The following is a 25,085-nucleotide window of genomic DNA, read 5'->3' as shown; positions in this document are numbered from 1 at the left end:
TGTTGACTCTCCTAACAACATGTGGCATATACATGCCTGAATAGGTCTGCTGAAACTTCACTGCATGAGATCAGTATCTATAAAAAGCTACCGTCTCAATAACAAAACCACCTTTTTGTTTTCTGTTGCCTTGTCTCACCCCAGAAGCAAAAAAGGCTCTCCCTTGTCATGCAAGGGAGGCAGGTGCTGAACACACTAGGGCCCAGCCCCTGTCAGAAGACAGCTGCTGTCAGGAGGACCTCTCCACAGGGGCAGGGGACAAAATGCTCCCTGGCAGAATTTACCAAAGCAACAGCTATTCCGTCAGTGACTTCTGGGTGCCAGCTGCTTTCTGTGTGCAATGGTGGGACTCACTTTGCTCATTCACAGAAACAGACACAGAATAGCTGGGGTAACCAGGCAGACAAAAGATAGAGAAGCTAGACAATGAGAAAGGGCAATGACAGAAAGGTGTCAGTCACAGATCAGTATCACAAGAAGCAATGTCATGGAGCTGCCTGTGACAAAAGTGTGAAAGAAATGGCCCGCAGGTGCAGTGCCGTTAAGGAAGGAGAGGAAGGAGGAGGGTCGGTGTGTCTGAGGAGGACTGGGAAAGGCTTTCTTGAGAGTGGGTAGTGTGGTCATCCTCCCCTCAGCCCTGGCAGAGGGAACACAATGACCTGGCGGTGCAGGAAAAGGTGTTGTACTCGTGGAAAAACTTCAAATTGTCTGTAGTACACACTTTCTCTTGAATAGCTTTTGATTCTATGGGAGCTGTTTTACAGCTCTGTAAATATGCAGCCAACTATAGACATGCTTATTCAATCTTGCCCAATAGTTCCATTGACACCCCCCTCCTCCTTCCCACCTAAGAGAAAAATAGTTTCATTCTTCATTCAGAATTTGTACCATTTTGACTTTTCTTCTGATCTGGATAGACCATCTGCCTGGTTTTCTCATATGAACAAAGTAGATTGCTTAACCCATGTTCATTGTTATATCTACATGACAGCCATGATCTTACTTGTTTCCTAAAAATTATCCATTAACAGAAGTGCTATTTCCCTTCTGCTGGGCACCTTCCAAGTGGCCCCAAGCCAGCTGACTTTCCCAGCTGAAATACAAGAGGCCCATTTGCCTGGGATTAGAAGGCACAGTGATTTCCCAACACCACAGGCAAGCTTCACTATCATGTACAGAGCACTTGCTGCGTGCCAGCCTCTGGGTGAAATGCTCCATGCTTAGTTACCTGGTTTGATCCTACAAAGACCCTGAATGGTAACTTTTCTTACTACCTTTTACATACAAGGGATCTGAGGCTCAGAAGAATAAAGCAACTTGCTCCAGTCGCTCACACAGTAAGTGGGGAGGGAGAAATTTCATCAAAGTCTGTCTCTGAATTCCAGACAACCTTACCTCGTCTTTAAATTAAGTTCCAGCATCTTTGTAGGATGGAGATTTAGTTCCTCACTAAACACCATGAGATGCCCAAGAAGCAGGCATCCTCCTCAACCTGAATTTTCAGAGCTCCTCTACGTTCTCTGTCTTTATTGCTACTCAATCCCTCCACTCCCTAACCTCCCTTCCCGACTCATTAGCTGTCATTCTGCTCTCCATCTGTAAGGCTATCCCCATTTTCCTTGTTAGCTGAGTTTGTTCATTAGATTTCACATATGAGTGAAATCATATGGTATTTGTCTTTCTTTTGCTTATTTCACTTAGTATAATGTTCTCCAGGTCCATCCATACCAGAGTCAGACTTCTTTAAGACTATCCACATTTTTCTTCCCTACTCACTTCTGCCACTCAGTCCTCCAAATACTCCCAGCTAGCTTCTGGCTGGCCGCAGCACTCTATACCAGCACCAGTGGCCTCCATTTAGCTAAAGAGAGAACCATGTTTTTCAATCTTCATGTCAACTGGTCTCTCAGCAGCATCTAACAGTGCTCTGTTTTCATTCCCTGCATAGGACTGGTCCTCGCCCCTCTCTAGAATCCCTCTAGTGCTCTCATTCAGTCCCACTGTTTCATTGCCACATGGGTATAGATGACTCATAAACTCTCACATCCAGCCTAGATCATTCCATGGAACTCCAGTCCCACTTGTACAATTGTCTACTTGCCACCTCTTCACTGATATCTAAAAGGCAGCTCAGATCAGCCATGTCCAGAAGCACATTTTTTATCTCTACCCTCCTCTTTGACCCTACCCCTCAAAACCCAAAACACCTTCAAGTACTCCCAATCTCAGGGACTTCTAACCAGCCAGTTACACAAGCTGGAAACCCATTATACCTGTGGCCACTCTTCCTTCACCTCTCACATCCAATCCAACATGAAAGCCTGTTGACTGAACATACCAAATAGCCCCCAAATCTAGTTTTTTCTCACATTCCCCTTCATTTCTATTCTGGCCCAATGACCAGCATTTCTAGTCCAGGGTCCTCCAAGCCTCCAAGCTGTGTATCTCAACCCACTGTAGGACTTCTGATCGGATGGAAGCCATGGCATATTTACAAAATGCAAGTCCAACAACATGGATGGATATTGAGAATATCATACCAAGCAAAATGTCAGATGCAAAAAGTCAAGAAGCCTATAATTTGATTTCAGTCATATGTGGGATATAATACTGAAAGCAACAAATGAACAAACAAGACAAACAGACAAAACCTCATAGACATAGACAACAGTATGGGTTGTTACCAGAGGTAAACGGGGGTGGGGGGTAAGGAAAGGATAAAGGGGGTCAAATATATGGTGATGGAAGATTCGACTTTTGGAGGTGAACATACAATGCAATATGCAGATGACACATCATAGATTGTGCACTGAAACATAATTTTATTAAACAGTGTCACCCCAATAAATGTAATAGAGTTAAAAATACTCAAATGCAGGCCCGTGACTTGGCACCTTCTTACCTTCAGCCTCATCTCTCACTACTTGCCCATCTCCCACCCCATGTACACTCATCTCTTCCTAGGTCCTTGAGCCCCTGTTCCCTTCTACATGGCCCTACCTATGCTGTTGCTTCTTCTTGAAAAGCTCTTATCCCACCCTTTTTGTCTTCTCCTTCTCCTCCTACACAGCTAAGTATCACCTCCTCATTTTTCCTGACTTCCTTGATTAGGGAAAATTTCCTTCTTATGAGTTCTGGTAGCACCTTGGCCCTCTCCTTTATAGTTCTCTACTGCAACTTTACATTTCTTTGTAAGACTATTTGATTGTATCTGTTAGCAACATGAGATGTGGGCCAAGTCTGCTTTGTTTACCACTGTACCCTCCACACCCGTTTCAGTGACTGCACACATAAATACAAGAGTAGCTAACATTTACTGACACACATGCCAGGTTCTTTGTGCGTTGTGTGAACTTTTTCACTTATGTCTCAAAACAACTCTATCTGCACAGAAGAAATTTTACCTGAGAGTTCATCAGGCGAATGGTGGTTTTTCTGCCCACATCCTGTTGGAAGTTGGCTGTAGGTGCCCCATTAAACCTCAGAACTGCATCATGATCATCTGTAAACCACAAGGAAACAAGAAGTGGTGAGTACCAGAAATATGCAGAGAGAGAAGTTGTGGAAGAAGAGAGGGCAGGAGGAAGAGGAGGGGCAAGACAATGTTATTTTACAATCTTTATTCCATTATGGTATACAGGAAGAAATTATCATATTTGTATGGTGCAATTGGATAAGTTCATAGACAGAAATGAGCACCTGTCTGCTTGGCCACTGCAAGGGCTCAAGAGGTCCATATCATGGCATTCCTGATCTGTTCAAATAATACCAGTATGCCTAGGTACAGTGGAAAAGGGAATGGGGCCAGTGGAATCACTACTCCAGTTACCAATGGAGCAAAACCAAATACTCTTTTGGTATAACCAAGGAGTCACACTTCTTTCACTGTCAGAGAAATGAAGATACTACCATAAGGTTGGCCTAACCTATAAGTGCAAAGCACCCCATAGCACTCTTAAAAGCTTGCAGTGCTCAGCAAATGGGAGGTATTCCCTATGGCAACCAAGATCACCCTCTAAGTGATCCATTTAGGAACCTAAGCCTATGTAGAGTCACAAAGCTGGTGGTGGGAGAGATGGGGCAAAAGATCATAGAGCTAAACTAAACCCCATATTTTCTACTTAAAAAGCTCTTTGCCAGAAACAATGTCCTAAATCCAGCCAAAATCAATCAGATAATCTTGAAAAATCTACTCACTTCCAGTTCATGCAGCTGTTTAAGCAGAGTTTGGAAGACTTGGAGAAGTTGACTGACATTGACTAATTCAAAGGGGCAGGGAACTCGATGACTTTTAAGATCCATCCCAACCCCAAGCCTCTGTGATCCTATGAGAGTTCATCCCAACCTTACTTGATCAAGAAAGTTTGGATTCACCACTGAAATCTGCACAGACATGGAGGTCAGCCCAATCCTCAGTGTTTCTATTTTTGCATGGGGGCTTATTTTGAGTGGTTCTTCATCCACAAAGGTGGCATCCAGAGGAAGGGGGTGGGGGTGGGCACTTGGCTCAAAATAAGATGATCTGAAGGGAGAATGCCCACAGAATTAAGGAATAAAAGCCTCCTTCTTTATTTCAATTCTAACATGTATACAACATCCCAGGAAACTAAACACCTTTTTCATAGGAATGACCCGATCCTCAATCTTTGGACAAAATCTTATCGAAAGCACTCAAAAGTTATGTACATGTGCTCAGTCCAAACTATCAGCTTACAGGGCAGGTACATTGAACTTCAGACACGACAGGAGGTACATCTTTACACAACTCAGATTGCAGGAAGTTTTGTCAGAATCAGTCCTGGTTTCACAAGTGACCAGTAGTAAGCATACGGGAAATGCAAATCACCAGAGATTTCACTTAGTTGACTGTCCTATTTCACAGGTGAATTAATGATTTATCTGAGGGTCCCATAGGAAAGAATGATAAACTCAAATGGAGTACTAATCTAGAGTTGAAAACAGGGACTATTTAGAAAGTCGTAGGTAGAAAGAAATTGGCAAGGGATGGAGCAAGACCTCAGGGTTCCAGCAGCAGGAGGCCATTACAACCCCTGCAGCTAAGGTGGCAACAGGAGCAGAAGGCCACTGGTCAGGCACTGTGTGTGGCCTTTAGGAGAATACAGCTACTACTAAAGCCTGCTGGCAAGAAAGGAATCAATACCCCAACTTCTCTTTCCTTCTTCTTGCTGCCTTCTGGGCTCTGAAGGGGAAAAAGAGACAGCAAGGGCTGTTTGAAAAGGGCTGAGACTGTCAGCCAAGGGAAAGAAGCAGCCTGTGGTTATTCTGCCAGGAGAGACCCTGGAGACAGATAGCCGCACCTCACTCTCCTTCTTCTTCTTATCTTCATACCAGTGACTCTATTGTCCAGCCCCCAGTAAATGCCAGAGGGCAAGGAAGCTCAGCTGACATAGTACCAAGTTGCAATTCCCCAGGGCACAGAGTCAGGTAGAAAAGGAGAGAGGGGATTTAGAATGGCAAAAGGAGAACCCCCAGCACAGGAGGCTGAGAATAGGTCCTCAGGGGCTACGAAAACAAAGGAGAATTTTTTGTTCATTCAACAAATACTAATTAAGCACCTACTCTGCCAGGCTCAGTTCTAGGTACTAAAGACAATGGACGTGGGCAAGAAGGACAAGGTCCTTGCCCATGGAGAGCTCATAATACTTCAAGGAGAGAGACAGTAAAGAAGCACAACAACCTATACTCAGGTTAATTACTCATTGTAATTAATACTATGACACAAATAACCTGAGCTGTGTAACAGAAACCCTGCAAAATCTCCTTTAGATAGGGCAGCGATTTCCAACTGGTGTTGCTGCAAGAATGTTTAAATCATGCAATACCTGACTATTTCAGGGGCAGGGACCTCTTTTCCCTTAGACTGTCAAATAAAAAAAATGACAGCAGCCAACTCAACAATAACCTTCCAATGCAAATAAATCAAAATTGTACCTATTTCTTTTGTCAAATTGGCAAAAAATATATATCTATTTGGTGTGCTGCAGAATTTTCGTGATTAGTGTATGTGTGCCATGAGATGAAAAAGGTTGGAAACACTGAGATAGGGTGATGATTTGGGGAATGAGTCTGAGCTGACACCAGAAGGGTGGCCAGGCCTGGAAAGGGCCCATGGAAGTACATTTCAACCAGAGGATGGGACAGTGTCAAGATCCAAAGAGGGAAAGGACTCGGCTAGAGATGAGTGAATGAGAGGAAGAAGAATAAAAGATGCAGTTAAAGAGGTTGGCAGGAACCAGATCACACAGGCTGTAGAGGCCAGGCATGAAGTCTGGATTTGATTGCAAGGGAAAAAAAGTCAAGCATAGGCAATTTCAAAACAGGCCACGGAACTAGGCTCATAAGGAAAGGGAACAGGAGCCTTGTCTGCCAAGCTTCCCTTTGCTACTAATGGTTTAAGAGCTTTAAAACTCAAACAAGACTCCAGGAAGTCACTGTGAGAAATCCATAGCTACCAGGACACCAGCACACAAGCCTTGCAAGAAGGAAGGCTGTAGAAAACAGATGCTACCACTTCTCTTTAACTTGGCATTAGAAAGCAGAAAAATATGCAAATTAGAAACGGAATATTCACCATTATATATGCATAGGACATAACTGCATGCCTAGAAGATTCAACAGAATCAGCTCCTTAGAAAATAATAAGTACATCAAAACTCATTGTATCCAGACAGAGTAAGTATAAATAGCTGGACATTATGATGAAAGAAATTTTATCACAGTTTGGACCAAATATTTTTATATTTTCAAATTAGCTTAATGAATCATCTAACCATTTGTGAAGGACTACATTCTTACTCTGGTTAGGGAAACTAGATGTATAGGTCAGGGTTTGCAAAATATGGCCCGTAGGCCAAATCTGACCCCTTCTCTGGTTCTGTAAAATTTTACTGGAACACACAGGTAGGCCCATTCATTTACCACTGCTCATGGCTGTTTCTGTATTACTATGGCAGGGTTGAGTAATTGTGAATGATGCTATATGGTTTCAAAATCAAAAAATATTTATTCTCTGGACCTTTACAGAAAGTTTGCTGAGCCCTGGCATACATAACCACGCTCTCTGGGCTTCTCAGTCAAAGGGTGTCTTCTCAGTCCTCACTCTGCCAAAGAACTCCATGCCCTTTGCCTTCCATCACATGCTCCCCTCCTGGCTTTCCTCCAGCCCTTCTCATCACCCTTTCTGATCTTTTTTGCTTGGCCTGTTCTTTCCATGTCCTTGAAATATAAACTATTTTCTAGGTTTTTCTTATCAGTCCTCCTTCCTGGACCACAACTATCACCTCAGTACAATGACTCCTAAATCTGATCCCCACCCTGACCCTTCTCCAAAAGCCAATATCCAACTGCATAGACAGGGAAATCCTCAAACACTTCAGACTTAGCACATCCAAGAAAGAACCTGTCCTCTCCAGAAGCGTGCTCCCCTGAAATACGTTAGAGCCAGCTCCCAGGAGAAACTCTGACTCCTGCCTCTCAATCAAAGTCATTTCTAGCTGGACATCAAGCTATGTCTTCTACCACATGTTGCCTCTCATCTCTCAAATCAGACCTGCTCTTTCCACTACCACTACCGCTGCTCAGACAGGCCTGGCCCACCTAACCTCGATGTGGCAACAGTCCCTGAGAAGGGAAAGGTGATACAAAAGTCCTGATAGAGGAGGGAACTCAGAAGTGGGAAATCTCTCCAACTGCATATGATCCTATCATTCCCTTGCACAAAATCCTTCTAGATCTTTCCATGACTCAACAAATGAAACCCAAAGTCCTTGTTGTGGCATTCAACATCCTTTAAGAGCTGAGCCATGGCCACCTTTCTGGTCTTATTCTTCAGCCTCTATAGCCTGGGAAAGCCCACATCCCAGCAAAACAGGATTATTTGTGATACTCCCCATGCAGCCTTTGCTTCTCTTGCTTTTGCCTCAACTTGAATGCTCTTCTCCTTTCCTCTAGGAGAGCACGTAGGCAAGGATATCAAAAGATCTTTCTTAACCTGACAAGGGATACAACATACTGAAGTGTATTATAAAGCTACAGCTACTGTGAGGCACAAGAGCAGGGGGCTAAGTATGAGGGACTTTGAGTCAATGATTGGGTTTCAAGCCCCAGTCTTATTAACCAGTTGTGTAATCTCTTTCAGCCCCAATGCTTAGATCATCAGTCAAATAGGAATAATAATGATACCTACCTCCTAAGATTGCTTGGAAGACAAAAAGAGCAAGCAAGGCATGCTAGGTAGTACACAGCAAGTGCACAGTAAGCAATAGGTTACAACCTATTGGTTATAACATTAAAAAAAATATGCTATTGTCTAAAATGAAAATTCATACAAATCTAATATACCTTACATGTATACCCATCAAAATTAATTGATAATGACTGAGCCCCACACCTGCCATGGGCTGGTTTGTGGGACTGCTGCAGGCACAGTATATTATTACAATCCTCGGGTAAATAGTTTTACAATGGGCCAAAAAAAGCCATAAAACTAGTTCAATCTGGCCTTCTCACTTCATCCCTGAGTATATTTCCCCTTGGGAGGGCAGGAGTAGTCACTTATGTTATCTACCCCCAAAACTGTCAGCCATACTGTTTGTAAGAGCAAATCATTTGAAACTATCTGATATGTTCAATAGCTGGGAATAGGCTAGACAAATCCCAGTTATAGTAGGAAGGTTATGGACCTGGCATGCTGTCTGGTACTCACAGGCCTTCGACAAAGGGCCTTTCCCTTCCCTTCCCTTCTTTGTATTCTAAAGATGTTCCCGTTTAGTATTGTTGATGAATCCATGAATGAATAAAAGAAAAAAATGAATGAATTCCTTAAAATATGTGTTAAACTAGATGTCCAGAGCATATACCCAATAAAATGCAGAACATTTGAAGACTAACATGCAATTTTTTTTGTCTCAGGATCAAAGTCCTTCTGTGGAAATATATATTTAATATTATAACTACAGTCTATAGAAGAAAGATTATTTTAATTAAAGTTTTGTTACATCACTCCAAACTTTTACAGAGTGCATAAAAATAATTAGCATAGCTCCAATTCATTAAGGTATCAGACTTTGCCTAAACTTCAACACAACCCCGGCTAGGCAGACATTGATAACTTGACATGAAGAGGAGGATCTGCTAACATCTAGAATGTTCCAAACGTCACCATGATAGAACAAAAATGGGGAAGAAAGAAAGTAATTGAGTTCTATTATGGGTGAAAACAAAAAACCAAAAACGTAGCCACATCTAGTTTCTAGAAAATGCAGTCCAAAATAAACCAAAAAGGAAAAAGGTGGGGCTGGTTATCTTGGCAGCTTTTATTAGTAAGTACTGACTATTTGGGGAGGTACAGAATGTGACCTCATCACTTCTTTTTGCTCTAGAGAATCCAATTGGAGTCTACTTTCCTTCTTTTGAGAGCCTGTGCTTGGTTTCAGACCATTTTTCCTGGCAGTCATATGCAAGAAATAAAAAAGGAGAAATATGACCTCACCTGCCCCAGTACCTTCCAGAGCCTGACAGAGAGCAATGCTTCCTGTGCTTTGCTTTCTTTAGCCTGATTCATTACACAATAATGAAAAATGCATTCTCTCAAAATAAGGGAACTATGAAGTCTTAAACAACTTAAGGTACTTAAGTCTTAAGTTGTTTAAGTAAATTAAGTAACAGGACAAGGATGGATAGATTTTCTATCTTTATTAACTATGAAAGATTTCTAGAAAATCAAATTGATAGATTCCAACCAGTGATTTTTAACCTTTGGAGGGCCGCACACTCCTCTAAAAATCAATAAAAGCTTTCTTTCTAGAAAATGAACTTTCTTTCTAGAAAAATGGACAGATCGACTTACATACATACACACATATTATACATACCCAATTCACAGATTTTTTTGCACACATTTTAGGGATTCATGAGCCCCACTTCCCCCGAAGGCAGTCCACAGCACTCAAATTAAGAATACTTGTCACTATTTGCAGCTGACATGAACTATAAAGAGAACCCTAAAGATTCCACTAAAAAACCTACTGAAACTGATAAGTGAATTCAGTAAAGCAGCAGGATAGAAAGTGAATATTCAGAAACTGGTCGCATTTTTAAACACCAATAATGGCTATCAGAAAGAGATATTAAGAAAACAATCCCATTCACATTTACATCATAAAATACCTGGCAATAAATTTAACCAAGTAGGTAAAAGACTTGTACTTGAAAAATTGTAAGACATTGAAGAAAAAATGGAAGAAAATACAAATAAATGTAAGCAGATACTATGCTCATGAATAGGAATAATTAATATCATTAAAAGGTTCCATACTACCCAAAGCAATCTATAGATTCAATGGAATCCCTGTCAAAATACTAATGATATTTTTCACAGAACTAGAACAAATAATTCTAAGATTTATATGGAACCACAAAAGACTTCAAATAGCCACAACAACCTTGAGAAAGAAGAACATAGTTGGAAATACCACGCTACCTGATATCAAACCACACTTCAAGGCTATCTATAATAATCAAAATGGCTGGTACTGGTATAAAAACAGACACATAGATCAATAGAAAAGAATAGAGAGCCCAGAAATAAACCCATGCTTATATGGTCAATTAATCTATGACAAAGGAAGCAAGAATATATAATGGGGTAAAGACAGTCTATTCAATAAATGGTGATGGGGAAACTGGACAAACAGGTGCAAAAAAATAAAACTAGGCCACCTTCTTACACCATACACAAGAATAAACTCAAAATGATTTAAAGACCTAAATTTAAGAACTGAAATCATAAAACTCCTGAAAGAAAACATAGGCAGTAAACTCTGACATTGCTCTTAGTATTTTTTCTGATACATCTCCTCAGGCAAGGAAAACAAAAGAATATGTAAACAAATATATCAACATCAAACTAAAAAGCTTTTGCATAGCAAAAGAAACCATCAAAAAACAACCCCCACAAAGACAACTTACTGATTAAGATATTTGTAAATGATATATCCAATAAGAGGTTAATATTCAAATTATGTAAGGAACTCATACAATTTAACACCAAAACAAACAAAACAACCCAATTAGAAAAGGAGCAGAGGACCTGAATAGACATTTCTCAAAAAACAAAACAAAACACACACACACACACACACACAAACATACAGATGGCCAATATACATGAAAATATGTTAAAGGATAATAATCATCAGAGAAATGCAAATTAAAACCATGAGATATTACCTCACACCTGTCAGAATGGCTATCATCAATAAAGCAAGAAACAGTAAGCATTGGCTAAGATTTCCAAAATATATAAAGAACTCACATGACTCCACTTCAAGACAAACAATCCAATTAAAAAATGGGCTAAGGACCTGAACAGACACTTCTCCAAGGAAGGACCCAGAGACACACAAAAGGATGCTCAGCATCACTATCCATCAGAGAAATTCAAATTAATACCACAATGAGATAGGACTTCACACTGGTCAGAATGGCCATCATAAACAGATCAACAAACAACGGGTGCTGGTGAGGCTGTGGAGAAAAGGGAACTCTAGTCCACTGTTGGTGGGAATGCAGACCGGTGCAGCCATTGTGGAAAACAGTGTGGAATTTACCCAAAAAGCTAAAAATGAAACTGCCTTTTGATCCAGCAATTCCACTGCTGGGATTATACCCTAAGAATCCCAAAACACCAGTTCAAAAGAACCTATGCACCCCAATGTTCATAGCACCACAATTTACAATAGGCAAGTGCTAGAAGCAACCTAAGTGCCCATCAGTAAATGAGTGGATCAAAAAACTGTGGCACATTTACACAATGAAATACAACACAGCAGAAAGAAAGAAGGAACTCCTACCCTTCCAGATGGCATGGATGGAACTGAAGAGCATTATGCGAAGTGAAATAAGCCAGGGGGCAAAAGACAAATACCATATAATCTCACCTATAAGTGGAAGCTAACCAAGAAAACAAACAAGCAAGGAAAATATAACCAGCAACACTGAAAGAAAAAAGAAACCAACAGAATCAAGAGGGAAGCGGGGTGCAGGGAAAGGGAAGGAAAGGGTCAAGTCAAGGAACATGTATAAAGGATCCATGGACAAAGCTGAAGTGGAGAAGGATTGGCGGGGGCATGGGGGGGCGAAATGGTGGCAGGAAGGTGGAGACAAATATACTTGAACAACAACAACAAAAAAAAGATGTGGATAAAAAGAAACCATCATGTACTGTTTGTAAGACTGCAAATTGGTGCAGCCACTATGGAAAAACAGTATGGAGGATTCTTAAAAAATTAAAAATAGAACTGCTTTATGACCTAGCAATTCCATTTCTGACTATTCTCCCAGGAAATCCAAAACACTAATTTGAAAAGATACATGCACATCTATGTTCATTGCAGCACTATTTACAATAGCCAGGATATGGAAGCAACCTAAGTGTCCACTGATAGATGATTGAATAAAGAAGGGTACATATATATGATGGAATATTACTTGGTCATTAAAAAAATGAAATCTTACCATTTGTGACTACATGGATGGACCTCGAAGATATTATGGTAAGTGAAATAAGTTAGACAGAAACAAATACCATATTGTTTCAGTTACAGGTGGAATCTAAAGTAAATGAACACATGAAACAGAAAAAGACTCATAAGTACAGAGAACAAACTGAGGGTTTCCAGCTGTGATGGAGGATGGGAAACAGGGTGAAAAAGGTAGAGATTAAGAAGAAAAAATTGGTAGTTATAAAATAGCCATGGGGAAGTTAAGTACAACGTAGGAAACAGAGTCAATAATATTGTGATAGCTGTGCATGGTGCTAGGTATGGACTAGGAAAAAAAAAAATTCCTGCCCTAATTCATTCTTTTCAAACAGAAAAGCTTAAAATTACCCAGGTAGTTGAAGCCAAAAGAGACAGCCTGCAAATTTCAGAACCTGAAGATAAAGCAGGGATCTAGCCCTTCAATTATTTTTAAATGTCAATTATAGTGTTTTGTTTCTTTGTATCAGTAGAACTCTCTTTTCAAACATTTCAGCAGAACACCAATAGTTATAACAGATAAAAATGAAGCTATTCTGATTGATAAAGATGCTGAGAGACTGGATCCCCATCCTGTTGGCTGTCCCTGAGGCAGCTCTGGCTCTGGGTCACAGGCAATTGGAAAACACTGACCTGGGCCTGCTTTGTTAGTCCACAAAGACTTAACTGCAGATTCCAGTCTTGTCTGTACTCCCAGATACTCCAAATGAGGTAACCGTGTCATGTTCAGATAACAATCTTAACACCACAGAACCCACCTATTTCTTTGCCCAGTTGGGAGGACTTCAGAGATCCTGCTGATGAGACAACAGCACACCTGCCCCACGGCCCAGCCTTGGTCCTAATGCTGTCTTTGGGCAGGTAGCCCTCCCATTCAGAGGTATTGAAGGGAAAATCTGTGGCCTCTACCATGGATACGTTCACTTGGTCCCGAAGGTGGCAGCGCAGGGCCTCTGCACTGAACTTGACACCAGGCCCTGGCCCCTTGTAGGACACATTGTACTTGTTCATGTTCAGATAATTCCTCCAGATCTTCCGCAGCCTGGGGATAAGGTTTTTGGAAGAGCTGTCTTTGTCCCACACCTGGAAGAAGGTCTCTAGCTTGGTCTTGGCCGGGCCCCTGGGACTGCTGAGGGTCTGGCTGCTCCTGTGGGGGTCCTGGGAGTTGCTTGAAGATGCAGACTGGGAACCAGACCCCACGGCAAGTTTCTCCAAACTCACTGCCTGGAATTCCTTGGTTTGCAATTTAAGGGAATTATAGTAACTCCCTTTCTTCTTCTCCTTCCAAATACAGATGGCTGCAAACAGGACAAAGGCCAGCAAACAGCAGCTGAATTTTTTCTTCAAGGTGGTGTGAATCATAATGAAAGATGCATTCAAGGGAGCAACTCTGTGCAGAGCAGGAAAACAAGCCTAAAAAAAGTAATACAAGACAAAAAAAATGATGTAAAGAACATCTACAAGTGTAATTGGCGACAGGCAGGGCAATGGGTTGAGCAATGGATTTAGGGTGACAAGATTTGAATTCTACCAGGTCTGGGTTTTGAGTGCAGAGAACAGTCCTCAGATGCTCCTTTCTTGTCTGTGTTCTGCATGCTTCCATTTTACACCCTGAATCTTAGTTTCCTCTTGTATTGGTCTAGCTCCCCAACTACACTCTGAGCTTCCTGTGGTGAAGAACCATACCTCCTTTGTCTCCTAGGGCCTTACGCTCTCTGATAAATGCAAGCACACATGCTTTTAAAAAAAACAAGGAGAAAAGAAAAAGTAGGCTAACTAACTGGTCTACATCACAAGAACCCAAACTCCCTAAAATGCTAAGGGGCCCAGCATCCTTTTAAAATTTCCAGAAAAAATCCTGGCTGGCGTGGCTCAGTTGGATAGAGCACTATCCCATAAACCAAAAGGTCACAGGTTTGATTCTCAGGCAGGGCAGATACCTGGGTTGTGGGTCCTCAGACAGGGCACATGTGAGAGGCAACCAACTGATGTTTTTCTCTCACATCGATGTTTCTATCCCTCCCTTCCCCTCTAAAATCAGTAAGCGTGACCCCCAGTGAGGATCTAAATACATACATACATACATACATAAAATTTGCCAGAAAGAGATCTCTCTCCATAGACAATGCCATAGTTTTTTTTGTGATGCATCTCTGTAAGTGGTGGTGACCTCCTGAGTGAGGAGAGCAAGGGTTAGCTTCACAACAAAACGGTCAGGTTTACAGAGTGCCTTGCAAGAGTATTATCAAGGGACAGGAAACTGGCTTGCCTCATGGTAAAGGATAGGAAACCTTGGTAAGACAGCAGCCAAATGGCCAATTCAGAAAATGAAAACAAAGATGAATTAAGCCTACAAGATGTTATTTCATTTAATGTCACCATAAACCAGGGCCCCTGTGATATACATCTCCAGCAAGCACTACATAGATGACAGTCGGCTATGAAGGTGTCGACACCTCCTGAGCTGTGCAGAGAGGCCCTGACCATCACTAGCCATGGTGTTCTCATCTCCATTACAAAGATCAGCCACCTGAGGCTCTGAGAGGTTGACTGCCTAGTATCACAGAGCTGAGGTTCAAATCTAAGTGCACTTGATTTCATAATCCATGTCCTTTTTACTACATCCTGTACAGAACTGTTCAAACTTCCAGAAAATGAATTTCACTAAAAAAATAGAGCGTGAATAGTCCCTTTCATCTGGGTAAACCTACTTTGTTTGCTCAGAATTTATTGAATAATTGAATGGAAGATGAAAGCACTTTGACTTCAAACGAAGTCTGTATCTTTAGAAAAACATTAAACTCTTTCCTAAGTAAATGGGTTTATTTACCATAATAAGTGTAAGGAATCACCCCTGGTTTTTGCTAACCCACTTGGGACCTACAGTCTCTTCCCATGGAGGCTGCTCCTAAGGGTATCAGGGATAAAGTGGTAGGAGTACTAGACAGGGTACTCAGGAAATCTGGGTTCTCATCCCCCTTCTTGGTGACTGGGTAAGTCACTTAACTTCTCTGCACCTAAGTGTCTGTCCAGGAATCATCTCTTCCCTATCTCATTTACAAAGTGCTGGGTGGATGAAACAAGGATGGTATTATCAGGCTTGGATAATAAATGCAAAGACACAGGAGGTGTTCTGAACAGAGACCAGACCAGAGAACAGCCCCTCCACATGGAGACAATGTGGAGGCGACATGGGACAGTGAACAAGGCCAGAGAGGAGCACTGACCCTGATTCATCAACCTGAGCTTCAGGTCCTTCAGCCGAGACTCTTCCATTTCAGTGATATCCAGGCCATTCTTGGAATTCACTGGCAGTGCCAACTAAACAGTGCTTCCTACCACCCCAGAAGTAAGGAACAAGTAGCTCTGGGCAGGGTGGGCTCCTGCCTGTGCTGCTGAAGTTTTGAAAGTGGTGGTGAAATATAACAGAGGAAGAATTCCAACTTGAAATCAAGAAATGATGTCATATCATCAGAAAACTAGGAAACTCAATGTCCTCCAGCTAATCACATGACCATGACAGCTAAAGAACTAGAGAAGATGGAGCACTAGAGAAAGGAGCATTTAAGACGTGCCTAGTGTATATATGGTAGGCACTTTACCTGCAGTATCTCATTTAATTCTTGCTATAACACTATGAGGTAGATATTAAATACCTCATTTGAGGAAATGCAGAAACTAAAACTTAGCAAGGCTACAGGGCTTCTCCAAAGTAGCTGTTGAGCTACGCAGTGCTAGAACCAGGATTCCATGCCACATCTCTCTGATTCTAAAAGTTCATGGTCTCTGCACCAAAAGCACAAGCATCTGTGATAAAGGACAGTGAAAAGTCAATGCTGACCAAAGAGGACTCAGAAATCAGGGTCACTATAGGTACAACTCAATGTACCAGACAATCAGCGCTACAGCAGCCATCACCTGTGCTCACATTTTGCCACCCGGGAAGCCCTTTCACAGTATTATATTTATGAGACCCCGTATAACCCTGTGAGAGAAGTAGGGAAATTTTTATCAGCGCCATTTATAGTTGAAGAAACTGAAATTTTTTCATTTAAATAATTTTCAAAGTTGCATGAGTGACTTAGAAAGAGTGGAGTTGAGACTTCTGTATGGATGAGTGAAATGAAAACAGGAGGTAGAGAGGTGGGACCTGATTCACTGTCTGGAGAACTGAGGCTCAGAAGGGGCTGGAGTTCAGCTCCCTGCTGCACCTACTCTCCCAGGTTGAGTTTCCCAGGGAAGAAGAGTTTAGCCAAACAGCCACGCACAACACAATCCTGCAACTTTAAACAGCCTCAGCCTTTTGGGTCTGTGCCCCATTGTGGCCTCAAGGCACTCATCTGAAACCTCCCGCCTTTCTGGTTATAGGTACTTCAAGCTTCAAGACCTTTTTTCATCTCTCAAGCTGCCCTAAAGAGACAGAGACTGAAGAAGTTTAATCTAAGCAGCCCAAACTGAAGAAAAGAGGTAGCAGATTGTTTTCCCCAAATTCTTCAAGAAAATACACGAGGCTCCGAATTTTCCATTCACACTCCAGTCTGACTTCTTAAGCTTCCACGCCTTTACACTGCTGCAGTCTCTCTCCTAATCCATCTGTCTGACAATCAGGCAGCAAGACCTTTCTGCTCTGACCTCCTGTGGAGCCCACCTTCCTTTTAACACTATTCTTGCTTTGCCTGCTCACATCTAGCGCTTGCTTCTTACTGACTCTGCCAGAGGGAAACTGCTTCTGGCTCATTTCTGAAACCCCAGTGCCCAGCACATGCCTAGAAAAAGGAGGGCACTCAATTAAGGATTATTGAACAGATGAGACTATATCAATGAATCTTTACAACCCCTATCAGATTTCTAGAAGAATTCAATAACAATTCACATTATCACCTACAGAGAAAAAGTCAACACTGAACTATCAGTAGGAAAATCCCAAACTGAGGCTCTTGCCTCCTGCCCCAGTCTACCCATCACTACATGCATAGCATCAAATGCATGATTTGGCACATAGTGGGGCTCATAAGAAGTGGACTGATTTAGAGAATAACTTCAAATGTTATATTTTATAGTGTGTAGAAATGGGCAACCACCTACCACTCCCCCGCCCCCGCATTCCGCATTGAATCAACTAAAAAAAAAAAAAAAAAAAATGCATGAAGGAAACAGCAAAGCTGTAGCCAAACATTGAGACTCTGTGGCCCTTGTCAGCACACTCCACTACACCATGTTTAATTCTGGGATGGTCCCCTTTCCTGCCTCCAGAGCCCACACCTCCAGGTGTTTCTTACCTGCTTCTGGCCCCTGGGACTGAAGGCCCACCAGGTCCTCAGGATCTAGCACTGTTCTTCATGGAAAGGGTATTTGCTTTACTGGGTCTGGAGGCCACAGCTCATTTTTTTCTCAGAATGATGAAAAAACATCTGCAAAGGGGGAAAAAAAAAAGAGGTAAGAGCTGCTTTCCAATAGGGACAGGGTTAAAAATTAACAAGATAGTTAGGCACTTCTGCTGCTCTCCAGCGAAGGCCCTGGCCTAGGCTATGGCTCAATCCAGGAAGCCCCAAGGGCTCAGAAAAAGAGAAGTAAGAACTTATTACAGCTGCAGTGCCCTGGGTCCATGAACAGCAGAGATAGCCTAGAAAAAGATTGATACTAGATAAGAACACGCTAGAAAGGTAAAGAAAAGTTGGCTTGGGGACACATAAATAGCAATTTAGGGGAAAGAGGAATCAGTTTATCTCAAAATAAACTCTAGACAGATTTTTTAAAAATTACGTATTATCAAATATTATTTAATGAAATGTGAAAGTGTAATCATATAATGTTAATGTAAAAATAGGTTATAAACAGTATATAGTATACTATCCAAATACAGAAAAATACAGTTTTTAAAATGTGCATGTGAGAAAGAGAAAGGACTGGGGGGGAAAAAAAACCCAGGATGGTAGAATAATGTGGTTTCATTTTTTTATAATTTTTTTGTGTATTTCAAATTTCTAAACCATAGATGCATTACTTTTACAGTTGGAAAAATATTATAAAAATGTAATTTTTAAAAGCTAAAAATATAATTCTATATTTGTCCTCTTTTTTCTTTCTGATGAAATGTAGAAAAATAACAAGAAAAAGTATGAGTCGGTTACATAAAAATTCCAAACTTTATGCAATGAAAACTACCAGAATATAAAGGAAAACAAGAGTTAAAGTATGCAAAGGGTTAATGCAGTAAAAGCTTCTCCAAATAAACAGGTAATCAACATGAACAGACAGACAAGTCACAAAATAGAAGATACAATTAACAAGCATACGAAATTATGAATCCTGTCAGCCATGCACAGGGCCAGCAGGCCTGCCTGCCTGTTTCCCGGTCATGAAAAGCTGGGATTCTCCCAGCCTGAACCCAGGCTTTCAAGTAGGATTCTCGCCTACTTCATGAGATGAAGCCGGTTTGTGACCACCACAGCTGCATCTCCCAGGACAGCTGGATTGTGCATTAAGTTGGTATGTAAGGTTTGTATTAAGTTAATTGTATATTAAGTTGATATGCAAGTATATGAGCCCAAAATAGTCAACCAGAATATTAAGATACATAAGATACATAGAATTTACATTAGCCAGCTGTTTTCAAAATGATAATACTCATTTCTGGACAGATTATAATAAAATTGGTACATATTTCAAGGAAGCACTAGAAATGAATTTAACCTTTTTAGAAAGTGATCAGGCCATAGAATTGACAGTTCATGACTATTATCATACTTTCAGGAAATAAAACTGAAAAATAAATAAGAAAAAGATTATAAACTTTGGTTTCCTCACATGTAAAATGATTCTCTACCTTACACAGTTTAGAAGACTGAAAGAGGATTAATGGAATAAAGAATGAGTTTTATAAAGCAATATACACGTGCAAAAAATAATAATTTTGCATTTTTAAATTATTTATAATGGTAAAAAGTCTAAGGTTAACTACCGAGCTTCCAGCAATGGCAAAATAATTAAACAATGGTACACCCACCATTATAGGACGTGCATGTGTGTGTGTGTGTGTATGTGTGTGTATCTACATATAATTGTGTACAAATTTAAGTAGAAATAAGAAAAAATGCTTAAAATATTACAACAAAAAAAGAGAAACAGAAAATGTTACCATTATGAATAAAAGTTACACACATCTAAAAACCTAGAAAAAATGTACATGGTTGAGACCCAACAAATGTTGAGCAAACTGGTAAGAGATGAATTCTCATATTTCAGTTTGACTTTCTTTATTCTTAATATGTCAGTTGCATAATCAAAGTAAAACTGTTGGGGACAATGTTGAAAATATAGTATTTCAACCTTGCGTATCAACTTAATGCACAATCCAGCTGTCCTGGGAGATGCAGCTGTAGTGGCCACAAACTGGCTTCATCTCATGAAGTAGAAAATCCTACCTGAAGGCCTGGGGTTCAGGATGGGAAAATTCCAGCTTTCCATGACTGGGAAACAGGCAGGCAGGCCTGCACATGACTAATAGGGTAAAGGTTAAAGGTGCCATCCTGTTCTTTGTAAAAAATTTCAGGGCTTTCCATAAGAATTCAGAGAACTCACTCCCTGGTAGCTTCCTGGTAGAGCCAGAAAACATCACTGAGAGCTATCCCTCTTTTCATGTCCTTTGTGTAAATTTCCTTTGTGGCATGAGAGTTTGTGATGATATGCATATTTATATCATTACACATTTAGTTACCTTTGTCTCCTCCTTCAAAAAATGGAAATTCCATAAGTAGAAACCTCATCAGCTTTACTTCACTATTATCCTTGGTGCCCAAATAAGTGGTTAGCCCATAGTAGGCATTTAATACCAATTTATTGAGTGAATGAATCAATGAATGAATGAATGAGGGGAGGGTTGCCAGCTCTTAAGAGTTCTGCTTCCTTGGGCATCATTATTGAAAATGGTTCCTTTTTCTGCAGTCTCCCAGCAAACACTGCGGGGAGTCACCTGCCCTTTGGATGATGCCTCTTGACTGTAAACACTGGTCCGCTGCTCTCCCCTCAAGGTGTGAGCTGCTGCGGAATGAGACTAGTCTGGGTTTGGTGCACAGACATCGGAGGACTACAGCGAACCCAGATCTTCCCCCGACACATCAGCTGTTCTGAGTTTTTTCAGAACAACTTGTCCTCTAAGAAAATAAAAGCCAGTCTCCACTCTCAGTTCCCAAAAATCACCAGTTGAAACAAAAGTAGTGCAATGAGGGCCTTCCAAAAAATAGTCACTGCTGCTCATAAGGTAGTAGGGATGATCTTCAACCAGCTGCAGAAGTGATAACAGAATTCCCAATGGTCAGGGTGAGAAACTTTAGCAATCATGACAGTAATAGTTACCATTTACTTAGTATTAGCCAAGTGCTAAGCACTGACTACAGCTTAGAGGTTGAGTAAGAGCCTTAGAATTAGACTGATCAAGAGTCCAAACTCTTGCCTCTCACTAGTTACATGACCTTGGGCAAGTTACTCAACTCCCTAAAACTCAGTTTCTTAATCTGTAAGAGAGAACTAATAAAAACATGAGCCTATCTCATATGATATTTTAAATAGGTCAGAATACACACAAAGGGACTGCCATAGGGTCTGTGACAAATATTATTATATGCATCACTTCTTACCATCAGCTACTCTGTGGATACCATTACTATCCCCATTTTACAAATAGGGAAGATGAGTAATATGCCCAGCATAACTCAGTTTTGGCACTCCATATGTCCCATGCTCTTTTATGTTTTTGTAGCCCTGCACATAAATACTGCCTCCTGCATGAAACATCCTTTCCTGTCCTGTTCAAATGGGAGCACACCCTCTCAGCCTCCCATACCAGTTCAGGTGTCACTTGCGCTCTGAAGCCTTTCTTGACCCCACAGAGATCAACACAACTCCACTGTTCTGTCTGGCTCTCAGCAGACTACATCACATTTATCTGTTTGCAGGTTTGTCCCAGCCAGACTGAGAGCTCCTTTAAGATTTATCTCTGGTCTCCAATGTCTAGCCAGACTTTTCTCCTCCACCTAGATCCTTGAATATTTTAGCTCCTGGATCACTATACATCTCTCCAAGACTATTTCAATCATAACTCTTTGTGATATTAACATCCACCAAAAAATGATTCTAGTCTCCTGGTCTCTCAGTTCTGTGATTTCTTCTACTCTAATGATTATGACCTCAGCCACTCATTCCCAAGGTCATCTCTCTCATCTTGCCATTTATAAAAAATATACCCACCCCTACAGTCTTGATTTCAGGCATACCCTCTCTAATTACCACCCATAATGCCTCTAGTCACTATTTCCAATTTCCCTCTTCTCCAATTCTCACTTGTCCCCACTCCTTCAGGCCTCTCCACATCAATGAAACTGCTCTTGTCTATGTCACCAAACTTCCATGGCCTCCACGTTACTAATCAAATGGTTAGTGCTCAGTTTTCCTCTGATTCAGCCCATCAGCAGTATTTTATACAGTTGGTCACTTCCTCCTCCTTGGTTCCAAAACCTACTCTCTACTGGCTTTTCTCTGTCTTATTGGTCACTCTTTCTCAGTGGTCTCTGTTTCTGGTTCCTCCTCATCCTCCCACCTCTAAACAATGAAGTGCCCCTAGGTTCTGTGATTTGTTCCATCTATACTCACTCTCTCCTGGCTGTGAGCACCTTGTGGTCAGTTCCTTCTTTACCTAGTCAGTAGTTTGCACTCTATACACATTTGGATATGTGTACTCAAATGAGTTCAGAAGGTGGGTTCTCTCAGTGAGTTTCTATAGAAAGGAACTCCTTAATTTTTAAAAAGACAACAACAAAAACCCAGTAGGCTGTGGGTAGGGGCATAGAATAAAACACTGTACTCACTTCACAATTCAGTCTACCATCTATTATCTGACTCGGGGTGGGGGACAGCAGCACAGAGAACAATGATGATCAGACTCAGAGAACATCCGAATTATTAAAATGATGTTCAAATGCTGTCTCCTGAATTCTCCCTTAGTCATTCTGATCCAAGTCCTCTGAGATGAGGCTCAGAAATCTGAATTAGCAAGCCCCACAGGTAATTCTGAAGCAAGTGATTCCATCTATATGCTGCTCTGAGAAACACATAGTTTAGGATACTATTACTCAAAGTGTTAGTCTGAGAGAGTTTTATCAAGAATCAGGTTGAGAAAAGTACAGATACTGAGTGTAATCCACTTCTATAGTAATTCAAAGAAGTAATTTTATGCCTGTTGAATCTAATAACTTTTAAAATAGAACTTTTTTTCATTTTATTGTTCTAGTAATTCCTTTTTATTGTGCTTTAAAAACTGTTGATGTATGAGAAGTTGGGGTGGGGGAGAAAACCTGGTTTTTTGCCACTGATAGTTGGAGAAGCTTGGCTTTAGAGAAAGAGTAACAGGCTCTGTCATGTCAAAGCTCAGAATCAAATCCTGACTTTTCTGTCAGTTATACGTTAGCCCAGTTCATCACTTCTGTAAACCTGTGTCTTCATCTGTAAAGTATGGATAATAATACTTTAAAATGTGTTTCAGCAGGGTTGTGGTGGCAATTTGATGACATACTTTACTGCTTTGTAGTTGGAAAATCTGAGAAGCAAGTGAAAGGAAGCCCTGAGAGATTTATAAAGTGCCCCAATAGCTGTGTTTGCAAGCATTTACCTGAGGACAAGCCAGGCTGCCTGGATAACGTGCCCAGATCAAAGCCCTGAAGATAAAGGAGCTTTCATTCCTGCTTGTCCCAACTGTTCCAGATTCAGGTGGAAGAAAAGGGTCTCTAAACAGAGATTAGATCTTTTCCCAGCCAGCCGGGGACTGATGGGGAAGCTTATGAAGTCCTCAGACATGCCTGAGTACATTTCCCTGAGGTATTCTAAAACATGAAGAACAGAACTTTGTGGGGGATATTGAGTCCCCATTGTGGATAGGGCAGCAGTTTCATGCTTTCTGACCAGAATCAGCCACTTTGCATGGCTAAGGAGAGCTCTGAACTAAGGATTAAGGGAGTCATTGCAAAGGGAAATCAAAGGTCACTTGCTACCAGCCTTCAATGGCCATATATTTGTAGAAATATTTGCCTTCCTATTTGGCAGGAGTCTGGGAAAAAGTAGGTACTTCACAGCCCATCAGCTCACTCTTTGTATGCTGCCCACCCCCAGCCCCAGCAGGCACCTCAGCCGATCTTTCCACACTAGAGACCACTGGGCAGTCCACTCCATTAGTCAAGGGTAGGCTGAGGAGGAAGGAGCAAACAGGAGGGTTGAATAAACACTGCACCCTTCCCTAGCAGCAGAGCCACTCATCTTTCCTTCATACCCAAGCACACCCAATAGAGAAGTAGACAGAAAATAGGCCACCTTCCTCCTCAGGACGAGGAGCTGTTTCACCTCATGTTTAGAAAAGAATTCAGTTATTACTAAGGAAGTTTTTACCCTTTGCAGCAGCATGGATGGACTATGCTAAGTGAAATAAGCCAGTCTCAGAAAGACAAATACCATATGACTTCACTCATGTGGAATCTAATGAACAAAATAAACGAACAAACAAAACAGAAACAGGTTTAGAGACAGAGAGCAGGCTGTCAGCTGTCAGAGGAGAGGGGTGATGGCAGAGCCTGGTGAAAAAGGTGAAAGGATTAAGCAAAGAAAAAACCTCACAGATGCAGGCAACAGCATGGTGATTACCAGAGTGAAGGCAGTAGGGGGAGGTAGAAGATAAAGGGGGATAAATGGTGATGGAAGGAGACAGGAGTTAGGGTAGTGACCACACAATACAATATATAGATGATGTACTGTAGAATTGTACACCTGGAATCTATATATAATAATTTCTTAACCAATGTCTCTCAAAGAAATTCAATAAAAAATTAAAATAACAAAAATTAAAAAATAAAGATACAAGAAATAACATCATGTACCTCTCTGTTTTCATAACCCAGCTCCAAAGATTATCAATATTTTGCCAATCTTATTTTACCTCTCCCCACTCCTCATTTTTTTTTCCTGGAGTCATTCAAAGCAAATGCCAGCCTCACCCCTGTGGCACCTAGAATGGCATTAGCTATGTACCATCCTTGGGAAAAATGAGAACATAGGCTCTCACATCATTTTCTATGGAGCTTACTTCACATACATTCACACACACACATACACACACATCTGCCATGCCATTAGCACCTAATATCCAATTCATTTTTTATTGAATTTATTGGGGTGACATTGGTTAACAAAATGATACAGGTTTCAGGTGCACAATTCCACATATATCATCTGTGCCCTGTAATGTGTGTTCACCACCCCAAGTCAACTCTCCAATCCATCACCACCACTTATCCCCGCATACCCTCGTCCACCAATTTACTTTCAAATTGTTACCAATTCTATCAAAACTGTCTTTTACACTAAATTCCTTAAATGATAATCCAAATAAGGTGGATATTTTATTTGGATGATATACCATTTTTAACTTTCTCTTAATTTATTAATAGTTCTCCACTCCCTTACTTTTCTTTTTCATGACATATA

At 41.1% G+C, this 25,085-nt stretch overlaps 1 protein-coding gene across 2 annotated transcripts in view; it reads right to left on the bottom strand.

The window, feature by feature from the left end:
- The window catches only part of ST6GAL1 (ST6 beta-galactoside alpha-2,6-sialyltransferase 1), a 116,120-nt gene that overhangs the window by 20,169 nt on the left and 70,866 nt on the right, over positions 1–25,085 (bottom strand). For both annotated transcript variants that reach the window (XM_054585093.1, XM_054585094.1), the window contains 3 exons: positions 17,840–17,971; positions 13,319–13,973; positions 3,405–3,502 (listed from right to left, as the gene is read on the bottom strand). In XM_054585093.1, coding sequence (XP_054441068.1) covers positions 3,405–3,502; positions 13,319–13,922 — 702 coding nt within the window. In that variant the 5' untranslated portion in view covers positions 13,923–13,973; positions 17,840–17,971. The remainder of the gene's footprint in view (positions 1–3,404; positions 3,503–13,318; positions 13,974–17,839; positions 17,972–25,085) is intronic.

This window comes from Pteronotus mesoamericanus, unplaced genomic scaffold (assembly GCF_021234165.1).
Source record: "Pteronotus mesoamericanus isolate MK-2021 breed Mesoamerican mustached bat unplaced genomic scaffold, CSHL_Meso_final contig_82, whole genome shotgun sequence".
Classification (NCBI taxonomy): Eukaryota; Metazoa; Chordata; class Mammalia; order Chiroptera; family Mormoopidae; genus Pteronotus; species Pteronotus mesoamericanus.
This window is presented reverse-complemented; position numbering and strand designations above follow the sequence as displayed.